The sequence below is a fragment of the Salarias fasciatus genome, chromosome 12 (genome assembly GCF_902148845.1).
Source record: "Salarias fasciatus chromosome 12, fSalaFa1.1, whole genome shotgun sequence".
NCBI classification, from domain to species: domain Eukaryota; kingdom Metazoa; phylum Chordata; class Actinopteri; order Blenniiformes; family Blenniidae; genus Salarias; species Salarias fasciatus.
The window spans coordinates 18,608,205-18,627,480 of NC_043756.1; the positions used below are offsets into that span (position 1 = coordinate 18,608,205).

At 40.4% G+C, this 19,276-nt stretch overlaps 1 protein-coding gene across 1 annotated transcript in view; it reads left to right on the forward strand.

The window, feature by feature from the left end:
• Positions 1-546: 546 nt before the first annotated feature.
• commd10 (COMM domain containing 10) overlaps positions 547-19,276 on the forward strand; it is a 55,294-nt gene continuing 36,564 nt past the window's right edge. The window contains exons 1-5 of the mRNA XM_030105005.1: positions 547-682; positions 3,356-3,446; positions 4,142-4,252; positions 4,626-4,781; positions 7,795-7,905. Coding sequence (XP_029960865.1) covers positions 654-682; positions 3,356-3,446; positions 4,142-4,252; positions 4,626-4,781; positions 7,795-7,905 — 498 coding nt within the window. The 5' untranslated portion in view covers positions 547-653. The remainder of the gene's footprint in view (positions 683-3,355; positions 3,447-4,141; positions 4,253-4,625; positions 4,782-7,794; positions 7,906-19,276) is intronic.

Here is a 19,276-nt window from a genome sequence, read left to right on the forward strand (position 1 = left end):
TTGTGTTGTTGATATTGTGAATTTGTAAATAACTGGGAAAAATAAGTGTTTAGGGACTTCTTGGCCAGCGCAAGCATGGAAGATTTTTTTCCAAGCACATTTTTAATTACTCGAATATTTATTAATTGATTAATATGCGTATGGAGTAAACCATAATAGAACTTCTACCGTATAAACTAAATTTTAAAGCGTATAAAGATGATATAATGGCGACAGATGGAAAACATTATTCGATTTTTTAATACTCCTTTAAAATTTAGGTTGCAGGTTTGTATTCACAAAATGTGGTTTGGGATTTTTGGTATTTTGTCCCTAATCGGACTCGGTAGTGTTCAGTGTTAAAAAAGTGGCGCATGTTTTACGCAAGGCATGTTTTTCAATTCTCATTCACTGTCCTGCATTTAGTTGTTAGCGTATTCATATATTCAGAAATGTAATTAGTCACGTTTTACTTCCAGCTCCGCTTGAAAAATCAACATTTACAAGGTGAGTCCGCACGCTGCGTCTCTCTGGCTGCGTCCTGACGCAGCTTTGACGTTCGCGTGACTCGTCTCGTGACAACAGGAAGCAGCAGTGACACTGAAGATGCGGCTGCTTGCTGTGTCTCTTAAACTTCAAACATCTGTATAATTCCCATCCCACAGAAGCACACAATGACTTCTATCATAAAGGAAACACAAAGGTGAGCAGCCGTCTCTTCAAACGGGTGGACGCACAGAAACGACCCACGCGGCAGCAGACGACCAGCAACCTGTTACTGAATGACAACATTGATAAGCTTTAATTCATCAGAGGAGCTCGGATAAAGTACTTTACAGCTTCCAGGGGATCCATGCTGTTTTTATCTCGTTGTCTTTAAAATGTGTTAATTTGTTGATCTTTCTTTCATTTCACGCGACCGATAATCCATTCCCCCCCCCCTATCAAATCAATTGCATGGTTATGTTTTGAGTTTGGTGAAAACACTACATAGGGTGTGGAAGCTCAACAAGTGCACAAGGAACATTTTCACAAGTATTTTTCTGACCATTTAAAATGCGTGACAGTTTTAGATAGAATGTGTAACAGCAATAGTTGATAAGAGCTCAATATTCTCTCATGGTGTTTAACAACCATTATTGCAAAGTTGTGGTCAATGTAAATAGTAGCTATCAAGCTGTCAGACAGTAGCGTTCTGACTGTAGGAAACTTTATTCTTAATTTTACTTTCAAACACGGGTTTACTTTCACAGAACTTACAATTTCATTGTGAAGCAAAAAGCTTTACAGCTCATCTCAGCTCACTGTCTGCATGAACATGGTAAACTGCAAAAAATATTCTAAAATGATTTTTTCAGCCACAATATTTTCCTCTTAGCCGTTCTTGGGTGTTTTTAGATGTGGGTTTTTGTCCTGTTGCAAGACCCATGACCTGCGACTGAGACCAAGCTTTCTGACACTGGCCAGCACATCTCTAAAAAATCCCTTGATCGTCTTGAGATTTCATTGTACCCTGCACAGATTCAAGACACCCTGTGCCAGATGCAGCAAAGCAGCCCCAGAACATGACAGAGCCTCCTCCATGTCTCACAATAGGGACAGTGTTCTTTTCTTGATATGCTTCGTTTTTCCTTCTGTGAACGTAGAGCTGATGTGCCTTGGTAAAAACTTCCATTTTTGTGTCATTTGTCCATAGGACATTCTCCCCGAAGCTTTGTGGCTTGTCGACATGTAGTTTGACAAATTTCTGTCTAGCTTTTTTATGATTCGTTTATTAACAATGGTGTTCTCCTTGGTCGTCACCCATGTAGTCCACTTTAGTTCAAACAACGATGGATGGTGCGATCTGACACTGATGTTCCTTGAGCTTGAAGTTCACCTTTAATGTCTTTAGAAGTTTTTCTGGGCTCTTTTGTTACCATTTGTATTATCTGTCTCTTTGATTTGTCATCAATTTTCCTCCTGCAGCCACGTCCATGAAGGTTGGCTACAGTCCCATGAATCTTGAATTTCTAAATAATATGTACGGCTGTAGTCACAGGAACATCAAACTGCTTGGAGGTGGTCTTATAGCCTTTACCTTTAACCTGCTTGTCTATAATTCTCTTTCTAATCTCCTGAGACAACGCTTTCCTTCGCTTCCTCTGGTCCATGTTGAGTGTGGTACACTTCATGTGACTACCTGCCGCCCTATATAGGAGCCACTGACTGATTGCCAGATTGTAGACACCTGTGATGCTTATTAGTGGACACACCTTGGATTGACATGTCCCTTTGGTCCAGGCGTGTTTCTTGAGTTAATTTTTATAAATAATTGTTGAATGTTGAAACATGGTTGAAAAGCAGTGTCTGACTTTCATTAGTTAAATTTCATAGAATTTTTTTTAAATTACTTTTGTCAGATTCAAGTTGTTTCTCTGACCACTGTGAATTTTTCTTTCATGAAACAAAGGGTACCAACAATTTTGTCCACGTTTGTATAAGTCTGGATCAAACTATCCGGCTTATCTATATGCCACATGTGTAGCATCTCTAAAAAGCTGATGGAATGAAGGAGAGAAACATTTAAAAAAGTCAAAATGTCAAACAAGTCTTGCCTGTCAGATTCACACCTTCCACACCTCTTTCCCCTGCTTTCTAGACTTTCCAGGCTTCTTTGACGTACAGGCAAAATTGGATTAAACAGTTCTAATGTCAACATTTTTCAAATTAATTAGGTTTTTTTCTCCAGTCCAGTTCTCGATGATGCCGGAAACGTCTTGTAAAATAGTTACTAACCTTAGGTTTTTCACCCCTCTAATAAATCAGTCAGACAGATGCCATCCAGAATGCTGCAGTCAGACCTCCACCAACACAGAGAGGAGGAGCACATTACACCTGAGCTCCAGTCACTGCACTGGCTGCTTATTGCTTCTTGTCTTTAAAGTGTTATTGTGGTATTAGTGAATTATTGCACAAAAATTGCTCAATGAACTAGTAAAAAAAAGATATGTTGATGAAAAAGTAAATGTAACATTTTGCAGTAGCATTTGAGTGAACCATAAAGAGCATTTAAAAAAAGCACAACAGCTTTAGAATGCAGTGTTGTTTGTTGTCCACAGATGGTCTGCTCATAAAATGCTTCTTTTGACTGCTCTTTTCTGACAGTAGCTCCTCTATATGTGTTGTCATATTTGTATTCAATGTATCCATTAATTTAATGTCATATTATATACCAGTGAAACTGGAATGATGTTCTTTTAGACTATGCTTTTGAAAGTCGTAGACAGCCAAAGACAAGCATCTGTCATCAGCAGAAAACTCTGATTCTGTTTGTAACCTGAAGATCTGAGCACTCCTGCTTTCATTAATACCTGTGACTTGTCTTTCCAAACAGCATAAAGGAAGCCGTGACTTTCATAAACGCGATTGATGTGAACAAGTTCTCCAGGCTGATCTCCCGCATCATACAAAAGCTGCATCTGAAGGTACGGAGCCTGGACTTGCTGTCCGTGACAAACACGAGAGGCTTTCACAGCAGAGTGCCTGAGAGAACAGTGCATGCATAATGACTTACAGGAACATCAGCCAGGCTCCACTGTGATTAATGCACATGCAGCCTTGGCCCTTTTGATTGTTCTGGTTTGTTTCAAGACTTAGATGTTGGGCCTTTTATTCTGGGATGATGCAATTCGATTGTTTTGACTTGCAAAGGGAAAGATTAAGCACTGCTGGTTAATATTATGTCAGGTAAAACACATTTTAACATGTAATAGTAGCAAAAACACCAGTGTAACTCATAACGTCAACGCTATTTCATGATAGACAGATCTTTAGTGTTGAGTCTTTGTTCATGTTGTTTCTTTTATCATTTGCTTTTTTTTTGTTCTGGCAAGCCATGATATCTGCAACTGACAAGATCTACTAATATTAGTATTTAATTGTATTTTAGATTACTAATATGATTAATATTAATAGTTATTCCATGTAGCATGAAAAAAATATAACACTGACTTACCTGTGACTTAACTGTCTGAAGGGACTCTGCTGTGATTGTTGTTTAAAAGTCAGCAAACCTCATTATTTCATATTATGCTGCTTTTGGATGTGTTGAAGTAGAACGCAGACTTTCACTCTTTACTGTAACTTTAAGTTGTTTCCACATAATCATCTCTTTCAACAGGGAGAGCGCACATTCAGTGAAGAAGAGGAGCAAAAACTCCAGGCTGCACTTTCTTTGGATAAAAATGCTCTCAATCTGGTCCTGGAAACCGCTGCCTTCATCCTGGAGCAGGTAAGGACGTCTTCTGACATTTTTCTACATCTTCACGGTTATTTCACAATGATGATCTCAAGTAAACTGTCCTTCCATGTGTGCAGTACTCTTATCATGCATGTTAAAAGTGCCACCTACAAAAAATATCATGGCCTTAGTGCTGAAATATTTCAGTATGTGCAGAATTTGGCAGAAGAAATTTGATATTTGCTGTCTTTTTATTGCTTTTTTTAAAATTTTTTTTGATGAAATACTGAGCACATTTGACCAGCAGGGGTCTCTGCTGGATTGGGAATGATTGAACTGGAAGCAGCACTGATACAGAATTGCTACAGCTGCTTTGTATCTTTATGACTGAATCCTCTTCTCTCCTCTGCTCTCCTCTCTTCAGGCAGTGTATTATAACGTAAAGCCGGCGTCTCTGCAGCAGCAGCTGGAGTCGCTTAACCTCAACCCGGACAAGGTTGAGGTGTTTTCTCAAACCTGGGCCACTGCTGGACCTGAGCTGGTGGAGAAGCTAAAGCAGAATATCTTTTCCCCTAAGAAGGTACGACCTAATAAACAAAGTCTATTTACTTTTCAGCACTAAATGTGACAACTAAATTGTGTCAATAAATTCCACTTTTCTCATAAACTGAGCACTCAGGAGGCGGAGACGCCTCCCGAGTGCTCAGTTTATGAGAAAAGTGGAATATTAAAGTAGAAATAGTCCTTAATACTTTACTGCCTCCCTGCCAGTGTAAGGTCTTTACAGCAGTTTCATCACTGCGAATTCTTTCCAAGCGCACACAACTCAAAATGTCCTCTCTCTCTCTCTCTGCTGTGATGTTTCAATCTGAGGGTGTTGACAGCCAATGATCCAGAGGCATCCTCGGTTCCTGAATTCATAAGTGTGGTTTGATTTTAATTTATTGCCAGAATTGTGGCTTCTTTTTGTTGTGGAGGGAAAAAAAATCATCTGTGAAGAATGTCTAGGCATGTTCTCATTTGTCCAGGTAGCAGGAGTCTCTGGTCTACTGGACTTTGCTATAGGTCTAGGAAGGCCATTTGCTCCTTATCCATGTAGCTTTATCAGTTAATGGTCGAGTTCTTTGGCTTAGTTCAATTTGCTTTGAGATGAAGTGAGAATAGTTTCACAACTATAGGTGTTCATTTCCTGTAATTTAACGTAAAGCAAAGTGAATGATGAGAAAAGAAATAGAAATGAACTCATAGTTTGACCGCTTTTCTTGCCTTCAGAATGGTATCTGTTTTTCATTTTTCAGTGATTTTGCAGTTTTTGAAGGGTTCCGATAGAACTAAACTAGGATCTTCTGTGAATACAGCGGCGAGCTCCAATCCTTCCTCATAAAATCCCAAACCAATATCAGCAGTCTGGGTGACATGCCATCACTTCTCCTTGCTCTTTAATCTCCCAATGACATTGTCTGTGAGGTTAAGGTCGTCTTTACCCGGCTGCAGAGTAAATTTTCGCCAGTCGGAGGCCTCTCTGGTAATACTTCATGATGGACAAAGTCATGCCTGTACTCCTCACCTTTAATCTTCACCAAATCCCCAACTCCTTATGCCCTTTATTTTCTATTGATGACTGTATTTGAAACTGTGCATCAAAATGATCATCATTTCCTGTTAGATATAGCAGATTAGTTACTCTTGATATAGTTGGAGCTTAAAGTTTTCTCAGGTACCAAGTTTAAATTCTGTTTCTCTGAACTCTCCCATTAATACAACTAACCATAATCCCATGAAATTCTACAAAAATTGAGTTAAAAAAAACAAAAAGACAGAGTTTTATCACAAGAAATGTTCAGTTATTTTCTCCTGTTTCGATTCACTTTTTTGTGCTAGTTTAATCAATGTTTTTGTTTACTGAAACTGAATAACTTTGCCCTCATTTGTAGTGAACAGTGATAATTCCATCATTTGCCAGACAACACGATCCGCCCACAAGGAAAATAACAGATGATTGAGTAGGAAATTATAAAAATGCATTAGTCGATAAGCGTACTGTGCCATTTGCCTTTTAAGCACAATAATTTACTCTGCCATTTATTTATTTTCTCTCAAAATTAATAAAAAGTAGCAAATCAACATGTCCCGGATTTGTTATTTTTAGTGGCACTAATTCGAATGTTGTTCCGGTCGTGAATAATGTGGCTGAGTCCACCTCACACCTGTCCTCCAACGCCGCTGAAGCATCCAGACCCAATAAGTCACACATGCTTTATTATTATGGCCTCTTGCTGCATCATAAAACACTTAACTGCTCTGCCTTGACTCAATGCTGCTAATCTATCATGCAGCTACAGCTGACTGATGAAATATCGCTCAGTAAATCAGGCGGACAGGCAGCGAATTGTTTAGATTGCGACGGGGAGACGTCACACAAAGCTTTTATAGCATTCAAGCATCATGTAGGGTTTTTTTTTTTTTTTAAACACATTTAGATTTGTTTGGAGAAAGTTACGATGACAGAAAGATAGGCTGACAACCAGCAGCTTGGAAACAAGGCAACGTGAACATCAGCTTTATGGTTTCAGAGCTGTAAGTCGTATTTGAAGCGGTGGTGATACAGACGGTTCGTGTATCAATGCTGTTGACAGCAGGTCGACTGGATGGATGGAGTTTACAAACAAACCCATAACAGTTTGTTGCAGGCTTTCTTTTTAGCGCAACAACTTCAGATTTTTCTGAAAAGCTGTCTTTTTTTTTTTTTTTTTGCAATAAAAGAAAATAAATCTTCAATTCTTGTTATAGCAGCTGACCGACAGCTGATGGTTCAAGTAAATATGTCATTATTTTCAATTTTAGGCCGTTAGATGGACAGATATTTCTTGGTTCTTACATCATGCACTAAGAAATGCTTCTGAGAAACGGATTAATTTCAGTTATTTCTGAACTCATCTATATTATAGCTAAATGTTGAGAGCATTTCTTATAAATTTTAACCATGATCCTGATAGCATCTGATTTAGGGGGAAAAAAAAGAAAAAAAAATCCTTTCAAACACTCAATTTTTTATTTAAAGGACTTAAAAAACTACTTGATGAACAATAAAACAATATAAGGTGTGGAATGAATTATTTTAATGTATAAAAATTTGAATGAAATTATGGGAGAAGCTAACATTTTCTATTCCATGATAAAGTTAACGCTTGCATAGTACATTTGTTTGGCATTACAGAAACATCCAGAATGTTTTTTGTTTTTTTGTTCAAATGCCTTTAGAGAAAGTTGGAAGTGTTTATATTATCCGAACTGAAGCAAATTAGCATAAATAGCACACATTTGCATAATTAGCACAACATACTAATCCACCACTCCGAGTAGGAGTTATTAATGTTAACTAGGAATCGGATGGTTAAAGGCAAAGAAATGTTGTCCCAAGAGGAATATAATGTCACTATATATGTAAACATTTCATATTTCAACAGAAGAGTGTCTTTTTCTTTGAGAAAGCAAAGGGGATCTTTCATTGTATTGAAGTGCAATGAGTCTTTCTTTTTGTTTTTCCCTGTTTGAGGTTTTTCCTTAAGGCTGTCTCCTTTTCGATCTCTCAGCTGGAGCACGTCAGCTGGCAGTTGAACCTGCAGATGGCTCAGTCCAGCCACGCCAGGCTGAAGTCTCCCAGCGCCATCCTCCAACTGGGGCTCCGCAGTGAAGACTCTGAGGTACAAACACACGCATCCAGCTTCTGCTTATTACATCTACTGCAAAACCCCCCTAATTACTACAAGCCTCACTATGCATTGTAATCACAGGACTGTGTTTACGCCAAACGAGAAGCATTTCCAATCTGTCCCCTCTTTTCTTTCTAATAGACGGTAATCCCGCTGGTGCCTGTCTTGACCCAGAGGTAGCGCTGCATCTGGCTCCGGAGTAACTGTAGTGTAAAGAGCAGTGATCAGGGAGCTTGTTATCTGAACCCTCCAGAGTCTCTTTGTTCTCTGGAGAGAATTCCTCTGCAGCTAAAATTGGATGGTTTATTCTTTTATTGGGAGGAGGCTGTAGCTGGGATTGTAGCTGGCATTGGACTGGACTCATTAATGTACAGTATCGAGGCTTGTTTACTGTATGTTTTAGGTTCAGTCTAGACGTCTGCCTTACTGAGGCCATTAGTGGTGATTAGTGGCGTTCTTTATTTCTATTCTGAATCCAAACACAGGTTGAATAAAGGAGTTTGCTACATGTTATATAAATGAGGCTTGTCCCAGAATATCAGCTGTATCTTCAGGAAAACACTTGAAAACATCAGTGTTAGTCTGGCTTTCTCCTTTCCATTTGTTTCCACCCACATAAGTTTGCTTGCATCTCAATTAGTTAATGGCATGTACTTAGTCTAATAACCAAGACCTCACGAGCCATTTTTCCTTCTGCATTGAGATGAGTTCTGCACTGTAGCTGTTGCAAGAGGATTATAAACACAAGTGTATGCTTCTTTTTCACTTGAAATGCTTATAAATCTTTAAAGCGAATGATGTAATTGAGATATTTTATTCAAACTAAGTGGTTTAATCCATCCAATGACCTCAGATACGAACACATACTTGGTGTAATGATTTTGATGCTGTGGTACATATTCGAAATACCTTCTGCACATAACGAATGCAGAAAAGGATTGTTGATATTTGGCATAGACATTTTAGATATGGCCTTCGGGCCACTCAACCGGTCTCTTTTAAAGCGGGTTTTTGTCTCAAAATGGTGGAACTGATTATCCCTCCAGCCTGGATAGTGTTGTTCCAGCTGACTAGTCAAGTGTCTTTCTGGCGTGCTGCTTTGCATTCAGTCCCCGGAGAACGCCGGATCAGCCTAAACTTGGAATTAGCCATGACATATTCAAATTTCCTTCGTCTTAAATACGGGCCTATAGGCGTACCCTAGAAAAATATATATATATGTTTTTCCTTTATCTCTGTGAATGTGACAGCAAGGTTTTTTTTTTCTTGGAATGTTTTCTGCTGTTTTTCCAAGGCATGCAAAGGAGGCATTAATTTATTTAAATCCACTTACACAATTCCCCCTTGTGGGAGTAGATAGCTGGGGGACTAAAACAAGACTGGTTAAAAATGTAAAGGGATCAACTTCAGAGCTCCTCTGAGATTGAGTTCACGTGGTGGCCTGCAGGGGGCACTGTTGTCCCACTAATGGGGAAGCTTCCCTCGGGGCAGTGAAGTATCTGAGATGGAGAGGATTCCTTGTTTAACTTTGGATGAGGATAGTTTGATAACTGATAGTTTTGTTGTTTTGTTTTTGTTTTTTCCCCTTTTATAAAATTTCCCGTTGGTTTTCTTCTGATTAGAGTTTCCCGACAGTTTCTTCCAAAAAACTCACCGAGAACCGCTCCGCGCAACTTATGGCATGTCAAAACATTGCATTGACGAAGAAGTAAATTAGTTGCAAATAGAAATGGAATTCAGCTGCGAGTGTCATGCTAATTGCAGTGCGGGTTTCTAGCACTCTCACAACTGGCTGTCTGTAAGCCAAGGGAAGGCAAAACGAAGGAATTAGGCAATAAAGACGTGTGGAGGACAGATGAGGGGAGATGCAGCAGGAGGGAGAAAACAAATAAAAGAGAACATGGGGGAAGCAGTTATGAAAATGACGAAGAAAAATGAAGGAAAATCGCAGCTGAAGAAGGGGAAGCAAGTGTAGCCTTCTGTATTTTATTGATTGCCTGGAACCAGAGTGGAGACTTAAAGAGCCTCCCATCTGACCAGACTCCTACTTCATTAACGCTCTCCCTGAGGAAGAGGAGGAGGAGGAGGAGGACTTCACATCTCATAAACCCAACAATAAATGACATGGAAGAAAATCCACCACACAGTGGATTTGTGCTCGAGAATATATTTGAAATTATAAATAAGTGGATAGAATGGATTGTTTAGGTTGGTCTTCTTTACTTTGTTGTAATTCAAAATTCTGCCTGCTCAATTCATCCATCTTTTATTCCAGCCTATTTGACAGATAATCTGTCAGACTCGCAAATAGAACATAAACCCACATGCACACAGGGAGAACATGCACACCCCTCACAGAAAGGCCCACAGGCCAGGCCTTGTTGTGGCTGCTGGTATTCAAACTGAAGGAGCGTTTCATAACGCCACAAGAGCGAGCACTCCAACTTCTTCCCGTAAGGACGTGCGAAAATTGCCTCGTTCGGCGCAGGTATGACATAAGACCTGTTGCATCGCTTGTTATCTCAAAGGAGAAGGAGCCGAGACAGAAAAATGACTTGATTGATCTGCCGTCACGAGAAAAGTTAGCAGGAAGAGCTTGATGAAAGCGGGTGGGTGTAGGAAAGACAATCAGTGTTAAGAGGAAGGTGATAAGAAGGACGAAAAACAGAGAAGAGATAATGAATAGGAGTTGAAATTAACAATAGCAATATGACAAGGAGATGAAGTAAGGGGGAACTTTTTTGAAATTCCTCCTCTTGGTCACTTTGAGAAACATGAAACATGAGTGGAAATATTCATATGAGAAGTCTCTTTACCTCTAGGAGTAATGAGGAACTAATGAATTACTGATATTAGGGAGTATTTTTACTTACTTGGACTTTTAGGAGAGGCCCGATGTTCTTACTTATGTGTTTTTCTACTTTTAAAATTACAAATCACTTTTGAATACTCAGAAAATTTGCATAAATATGCAAAACATGTTTGTGGCCAATATCTTTTTTTGTGTAACTGAGTAAATTACTGAGTTACATCTTAATTTGTTTCAGGAAGCAAATTAACTTTTCCGTTTCAGCTGCAGCGTTCACTCACCAGCACAATTAAAGTAATGGGAGTGGGGCTATTATCTGTATTTCAAGAAGGTTTTTGAAAACATGCTAGGTAGAATGCAAATAAGCTGATTTATAATTCATTTCAGTTGCGCAGACCTTGAAATAGAACTATATAAACTTCCCATTTTAATTCTGAGCCGTGTTCTCTTTGGAGATTCAGTCTTTGTGGGATGATGTTTGAAGAGAGAAACAACTAAAAGCGCTGGTGGCGTTCTGCCCGGTACCTGGTGGACGCGTTCTTGACTGTTCAAGAGTGTAGTACATACACGTCTCCTTTTTCACTTTTTAACTCGCTTCGTCTCTTCCTCTCTTTCTGTCTGTGCTCCTTTGGGCCTCCTGCTTAGGAAACTTCAAAAACGTGGCGCAGAAGGATTATGAAGGAAAGAAACGGGTAAAAACAGAGGGGGAAAAAAAATATATATTGGTTGATTCATTTAGGTGTTTGATTCCGCACAAAACATCCATTTTATTTTCTGCAAAGAGAAAATAGATTTGGCTGAATCTGAGTGTTTCTGCGTTCCAGTGTTGCAGTTTCATGTGTGAGATGAGTGTGGAATGTGGTCAAAATGAATTTGACTGGTATGGACACAGTGTACTCTGTGATTCCCAAACAATGTGAAGTGTATTGAAAGCAAACGGACCAGCGAAGAATAAACTGAAGAGAGGGCAAAAGATAATTAGTGGGACACCATAAATTAAACTGTAAATATACGATGGCAGGGTAACTACTTACAGGGCCATTAGTCATTTTAAAATATTTGTCCACAGAAGGAGCAGGTTGGTATAAATAATACATTCAGCTGCCCCATTAATTTGTGCAGCGGAATGATTCAGGTGTTTGATGGGCAGAAAAAGAGCAAATTCTGTGTCTTTTAGAGAGAGAATGAGAAATGGGAATACTTTTAATGAGATGGATTCATATTCTTTGCAGTACTTAAAGCGGTAAGTGCAACGGCTCTGAAATGGTTTGACAAATCATTCGGGCGAAGAAGGATATGGCACCATCAGTTTTACAAAGGTGACCTTATGTGAGCTGCTATCTTCCAGAAAGGTGCAACACACTCGTACCGTAAAATCAGGTGCAGGACAGCTCATGGTTTTCAATGGATCTCAGCCTTATAACCTTGTTGGATGTAAGTAGAATGTGAGGTCGCAGAAAAAAGAAAAAACATGATTATAATTCCTGCATATGCATGTGAACATTATTAGAACTAAAATTCAGACAAACGTGAAAAAAACATAGCAGTAGGGTCACACCTATATGTACGATAACATTAAATGAAAATGTGTGTGCAAACTTTTGACTGGTAGTGTATACAACACACACACATAGAGTGAAGTAGCTCAGTCTGTCGCTTTCTCTCACTCTCTCTCCGTCATCCCATATCGCCATCGCTCCACCGGTCAAGTGTAGGGTGACATCTCTGATACAGACGGCGTGCACTTGCAAGCAGCCACCACTGATTTCAATATTTATCATGGACACGCTAAGCTGCCGAGGCTCGGGGTAGGAGCCGCTGAGCTAATGTAGCCTCTACGTGTTGGCTCAGACTTCAAAGGATATCTTTAGCTGATAGCTTCAGACAGACTTGATGAGAATTGATCAAGCAAAGCTCTTCTAAGTTCCGTATCTCAAAAGGGGGGGGAAAAAAATGTACTAAATGTAGCTTTAAGCCAAATCCCAGACTTCTCCCAACAGATTTTTTTTTTCTGATCTTCCTCTCATGGACCATTCACTCAAAAGTTGCAAGTGTGGACAGCTTTCTCTCTCTGGAGTCCCCAACTGGACACCACCCAAGTGCTTTCATTCAGTTCCGAAAGAAACTTTCGCTTCGACTTAGAAGTAGATGTGACTGGTTGATCAGTCGCATCTACTTGAGTTACAGTTGAAGGATGTTATAAAAACAAAATTTTCCATTAAGTCAGAAAAGCAAGATCTAAGAATAGCACAAATTACACAAAGTTCAAAAGTCACGCTCATGATTCACATGAGAGGGAAACAATTGTAGAATTCACCTGACCGCATGCCTTTGGATTGTGGGAGGAAGGAGAAAACCCACACATGCAAACTCCTCGTTGTAAAGCCATGGCCCACTATTGAACTGGGTTTTTCCTCAGAGACATAGTAGAAAGCATCACCGCACCAGATGTCGAAGAAAAAAACAAAACAATAACACCAATGTATCTAAAGAATTTGTTTGTTGCTGTTCAATGACTGTCAGTTTGAGTCCTGATATATTTGCAAACCAGTCACTGAATTGATCGGCCCACTCGAAAAGCAGTGATCGGAGTAATCATTATGTGCTGCCGGAGATCAGAGGTCAGAGGTTGAGGTCAGCTGGCGGAGCTGTGGCTTCCGGTAATTCTCTTCCACTGCTGGATTTTGACTGTGAAAGTTTTGCCCTTGGTTCTCTGGTGACTGTCTGGTGTCTCTTTCCACCTCACAGTCTCTTCTTTCTTAATCCGCATCAGATTTGAAAGTGTCTTTCTTTCCTCAATGTCACCCGCAGTAGAACCAAATGTATTGAACCGCAGAGCTGTTGCCAGAGTCTGTTCTCTGAGCAGCTGAAAAAGAAAACAAGTGGGTTTCTTTTAATCAATAGCGCAGATGGATACAAAGCTATAGCGGTTTAGAAAGCTTTCAGTAGAATTTGAATTTCAAGTATTGCTCCAGCTGCACTTGTTCAGATTTCTCATAGGCCGAGTGTCTGTAAGCATCATAGAAACTCTACTGTTAATTGTGCTCATTCATTCAAGAGCGCTTCTGAATTGTCTGCAAGAGCATATTTCTGTCAGATCAGAGGGCAGCAGCATCCTCCACTCCTCCATATTTGCACGATGTTCGTGCGATCTTTCTTTTTTATAGATCCCAAAATAAGTGCCATATAGGAGTTTTTTTTTCTTCTTTTATTTGTGACTTATTCATGAGTGCGTCTCCTGTCGATTGTTTGAAATTTTTGTGTCAACTTGTCCCCAGCTAGCTGTGGATTATAAGCCAACTAATTCTGGTTTGTGGAAACCTGCTTGTTTTCGTTATCAAAGCATCAGACATGAAAGACTTTTCTTTCCTTGTGATTCTAATTTATTTTCTCTGTTCGGGCTGTACAACGCCAGTGCTGTAATCACGGAGGAACCGAAGCTCTTTGTTGGAAAACGCACGACAACACGCGCACTCTCACTCCGCTCACTTTTTCGAGCCCTCCCAGTTGAAGGCTCTGACTTCTGTTTATTACCACCGTGCGATGAGAAACGCAATTAAACCCAACATTCCGACCTGCGCGGGGAGGCGCCGTGATTAGAGCCTCCTCAAACATCTGTTCCCGCCTCACGTGTCTCCGGCAAACCGGCATCCCGAGCGTCGGGCCAAAACTTTTGAGCGCATCGCAAAGCTCTCCCTGACAAGTTATGTAAAACCCGGTTCTTGGCTCCCACACGCAGCCATTGTAGCAGGCCCAACAAACACGCATCCAGCGCGGATCCAACCTTTTCATTTTTTTTTTTTTTTTTCTTTTTACATTCGGGGGATTACATGGCCCAATCAATAAATTGGAGAGCGCTGATGTAAATGGTACCATGTTCAAATCCTTCACATCAAGCCACCCACCAGCCAGGGGAGGACAAAAGCAGCTTTGTCTCACTCTCTACTTGCCTTGCTCTACATGTCCCAAGATGCTTTGTTGCTTTGTGTGCACATCTTTTTAAGAGTCTCCCTTTTCTCTGCCCATCTCTCGCTCTCCCTCTCTCTCTCTCTCTCTCTCTCTCTCGCTCACTCTCTCGCTCCCTCTCTCTATCTCACCGTCGCCCTTCCACTTTCCCACTGTGATTTGTTTTTTTTACTGTGGGATTTGGGATCCCATTCATTGAGAGCGCATTGTTCAGCTCATATCCATTCCAGTGGATGGGCCCCGAGAGGCAGAATGGGTGACTGTGGGTGCTCTCTCTCTCTCTCCCTCTCTCTCCCTCTCTCTCCCTCTCTCTCTCTCTCTCTCTCTCTCTCTCTCTCTCTCTCACTCTCTCTCCCTCTCTCCCCTCACTCCTTTGCCATACGATGATGTCATGGCCTTTATTTGCTCCGGGGGCACCCATTGATTCTCTCTCCCTATTACACACTCTCTATATCTACCCCCCAACACACACACACCCCTGCCACCACTCCTGTTTTCCTCAGCCAGTCTCTTCTCTTCCAAATTCTTTCGGCTCTCAAAAGGTGCCCGGAGGATTTGGGGATGTTTGCTTGTTGTTTAGCACACCCACGATACACGCTTGACACCCAGATAGGGAAGCCATCAACCCCACAAATCCAACCGCAGCTCCCATGTAAATCTCACTGATTTAACTCCCCCCGCTCCTCTTATTCTCACATCTCCCGCTCCTGTGATCAGCTTTTATTTCTCTCCGGTCATTCAGCTCGTTTTGTTTCACACCCAGTTTGTGAAGTGTTCATTAATCCCCTGATAATTTGGTGCCATATTACCAAAGCCTCTAGCGATAGTTAAAAAAAGAAAAAAAGAAAAAGCTAAAGAGCAAGATTTTCACGTGTGTGTCGTCTATGTGTGTGTTTTAGTTCTTCTTCATGTCAGCTTTTTGTTGGGGCTTATTTTAGAGATGCTGCTTTGCCTCTTGGATGAACTATGCCGGGGTGAAAAATCTATTTCAGCTTAAACAAGTCACACTGATTGCAGGCGCTCAGAGCCAAATCACATTCATTCATTCCTGTGAAAGTTGTCTGATAAGCACACACAGCTCCCCCCAATTCAAACGTCTCATAAATGGAGCAGGAATAATATCACGACATGGACCGATTTGGTGCATTTTTTTTTTTTTTCTCTGGATACTCGTTGTTTTGTTTTATATTCTCAATTGTCTTTGTGTGCTTGCATCACACTGCGACAATATATGATGGCAATGAGACGACATGCACCATAGACCACCTCCTCTGCCTGGGAATGATTATAATGGCTGGGTTGGATCCTGGCGCTGTTGTCATTCCACATGCAATAATAGGGCGCAGAGTGCTTCCTCTGCCTGTGTCAACAAATTGTCACCAGTTTTTTTTTTTTCACTGAGTGCCCAGCCTCTTTGATGTTTCTCTGGTATTTTGACTGTTGTGCCGAAAGATAAAACGCTGCTCGAGATTTCGGGATTTACCCGTGACATTTAGTTTTATTTTTTCTTAACCTGTCGCAAAAAATGTAATGATGCCTAGAACAGACAAAAAAATCCTTTTCTCTGAAGATGAACTCTTTTGGTTTACTCACCATTTTATCATGTTTTGTGGATTGGTGCTGCTCCAGTATGTAACTCTGTTGGTAAAAAATTTGTAGTTTTGTTGCATAAATGATAAATCACTTGTGACCTTGACAGCTTTGATATTTCCAAATCAACTACATGTAAAAGAAAATCGTTTTAAGACACTATAGAATCTTGTAAAAATGTTTGAAACTGCCAGATGCTTATATCTAGAGGAGTCCTCCTTTTTGTGTTTGGTGGACGGTTGTCAGCTAGTATTTGGCTTCACTGTAATGTTTTGGCAGAGCAGAAATTGGAACGGGGACACACAGCCTTGTCTTGTGGCGGTCAAATAAATAAAAACTGGGAAGCACTGGTCTAAATTTAATATGACAGGCTTCACAAGCATGATCTTAATTGATGTGCACTGTGGAAGAATTTTACTTTTTTGACTGAGATGGAAGGATTACCTCCACAAAAACCCATTAACTGCTTTGCATTTAGCCGAGTGTTGTTGTGGAATTAATCCTGCAAAGTACAGTGCAGATTTTCGGTCACAGTGGCTATACAGCTCAACGGTTTTCACATTTTTTTCATAGTGAAAATGCCAATGTAAGTGTGAAGTTGAGATTTTTTAAATTTAATTTTGGTTCATTCCACAAAACTATATCACAAGTGTGAAAACAGCTTCTTTCCAGTTTTCCCACAATGAACTGCTCACTAACTATATGCAGGAAACAGTAATGGAAATAAATAAAAAAAATGTCATTGTCTCTCTTCATAAGTGTAGTATATTTGTTGATAACACTGTATTAATCTGAGGCGTTGTATTGCTGTTTTCATGAGTTATTTTGACTTTATTGTAAAATAGTCACCAGTGTCTCCTGGAAACTGTACTGTAAACTCCAATGCTTCTCCCTTTTAGTCTCTTTTTTTCACTCGGTCACTCTCACATCCCCACATTTCGGCCCTCCCCCCCTTCTCTGTCGCTCTGTTGGAGGGCGACAGTGTCTACATACCATGAGGGCACGGAGTGGCTGCCCTGGCAATGCTGTGGCTCTGCCACACAAGGGGAAAAACAGGCCAGTCGTTACCCGTCTTGTGCAGCCACTCTCGCTCTCTTGAACTTACACACCGCTCACACAATCACGTCGTCGCAAACACACACATGCACATCAGTTCTCCCTTGACCCCCCACTCTAACCTTGTGCCAGTCTAATACATTAAAATGCCTACTGTTTCAAAGTGGAGGTCTTGGCTGAAGGGGTTGAGTGCCTCTTTTCCTAAAACCTGGCACAGCCGTCGCCCGTTCGGGCTCACACTACAGCATGCTGGCTAGCTGCGCGTCTTTCTTTGGCCACCCCGCACACATTTAGGAGATTAAGATTTGACACGGCTCTTTTAGATGGAGTCTGGGCGTCATGTAAGCAGATTTGGAGGTGAGCATAAAGTTTGTGGGGGGAAACTTTGACTTGTGAAACTCGTGGATTTCATCAGTCACAAGCGCAGGTATGTGGGATACACACCGAAAGAGCCAGAAACTCAAACGGAAATCGCTAATATTAGTTCACATCATGCTTTCAATATCCAGCCATTACAGCTTTTCTCATGGTGGCATGAACTCTATGGCATGAACATGATTTCCCAGCACTGTTGGAAGGAATGCGGAGCGTGTGTGCTTGGCAGCATGGGTTGGTGCATGACATGGCGTCTTTGCTGTTTTTTCATATCAGGCTACGGTACCTAGCTGCAACCGCCGTAATCATTGTGTTAAGGTTCACACACGTCCCGCGTTCTTTGGCTCATTTCTCTTGATGCTCGTGCTAGAGGTGTCTTCATTTCTCTCTGGCTCGCAGTGTCAAGCTTCTCTATTTAGAGGATTTTAAGCAGCAGAGTATTTTTGGTGTAGAAAAGCCCCAAAGAGGAATTTTAGAAAATGACTACGTTGGATAAATAAAGAGCTGAAAAAAAATAATTAGATTCACTGTAATTAGATGTAGGCCTCATTTGTGGGTATCGTGTGATGATGGGATTTCATTATATAACATTAACAGCAAACACAGCAAAAGCTCATAATTATGGATTTTTAGTTTGCGTTTTTGCCTCGTCTGAGGAGACAATCTCAAAAAGTTGTCCTCATATTGTATCAAGGACAAGAAAATGTTGAAATGATTTCATCTATCAGCAAAACAGCAATGTAAAAAAACAACAACTATAAAACTACAACTTTATATCACAGAAACTTCATGTTGTGCTTATTTATTGAGCTTCAGTATAGATCCGTCTTTAAGTAGGGTCACAAATAATCACTGCATTAGTGTAAAGCAGTGGCTCCGTCTCAGCTATATCAAGGAGCATTTGAAAGGTACAGTCATGTGAATCATACATACTTCAAGAGAAATGTCTGAAAACAGTCACAGGAAGCTGCAACAGGGACATCTGTTTGTTATAATTTAATAAGCTGAGAGTAAAGGGAAATTTTGGCAAAAAGCAATAAAATCTTTCTCTAAAAAAAGAGGAGAAAGGAGACACAGGCATGTGTCGTATGTGTCAGTGATTTAATTATAAGCCTTGGTTCTACAAATCTTTTTTTTTTAGTTCAACAGAAAACACTTGCTGAGTGGTTTCTCAGTTAGAAACAATCAGAAAAACATCTGATGTTTCTGTTTATAATGCAAACAAACAAACTCACTGTTGTTTTTTTTTTAGGCAGTCGTGTTTAATGTGTCACACAAAAGAACAGTACCAGCATTCGGTAAACCCATCGGACAAGATGGGAGCTTCCTGTAGAAGAATTTAAGCAGTTTTGCTTGGTAGTGGCTAATCTCTTTGACAAACTAACTCCTTTTCTAGTGGCTCTTCCTCAAGTAAATTACCCAATGTCTCTTTGTTTCTGTGGTTCAATCTTTATACGATGAAAAAGCATTACTTGTAGTGGCTAAGAAGAGTGTATTTAAATTTTTGAACCGATTGTCGAAGTGTCCCTGGTGAGAAATTCATTTGGAAGATTTCACATTTATTTA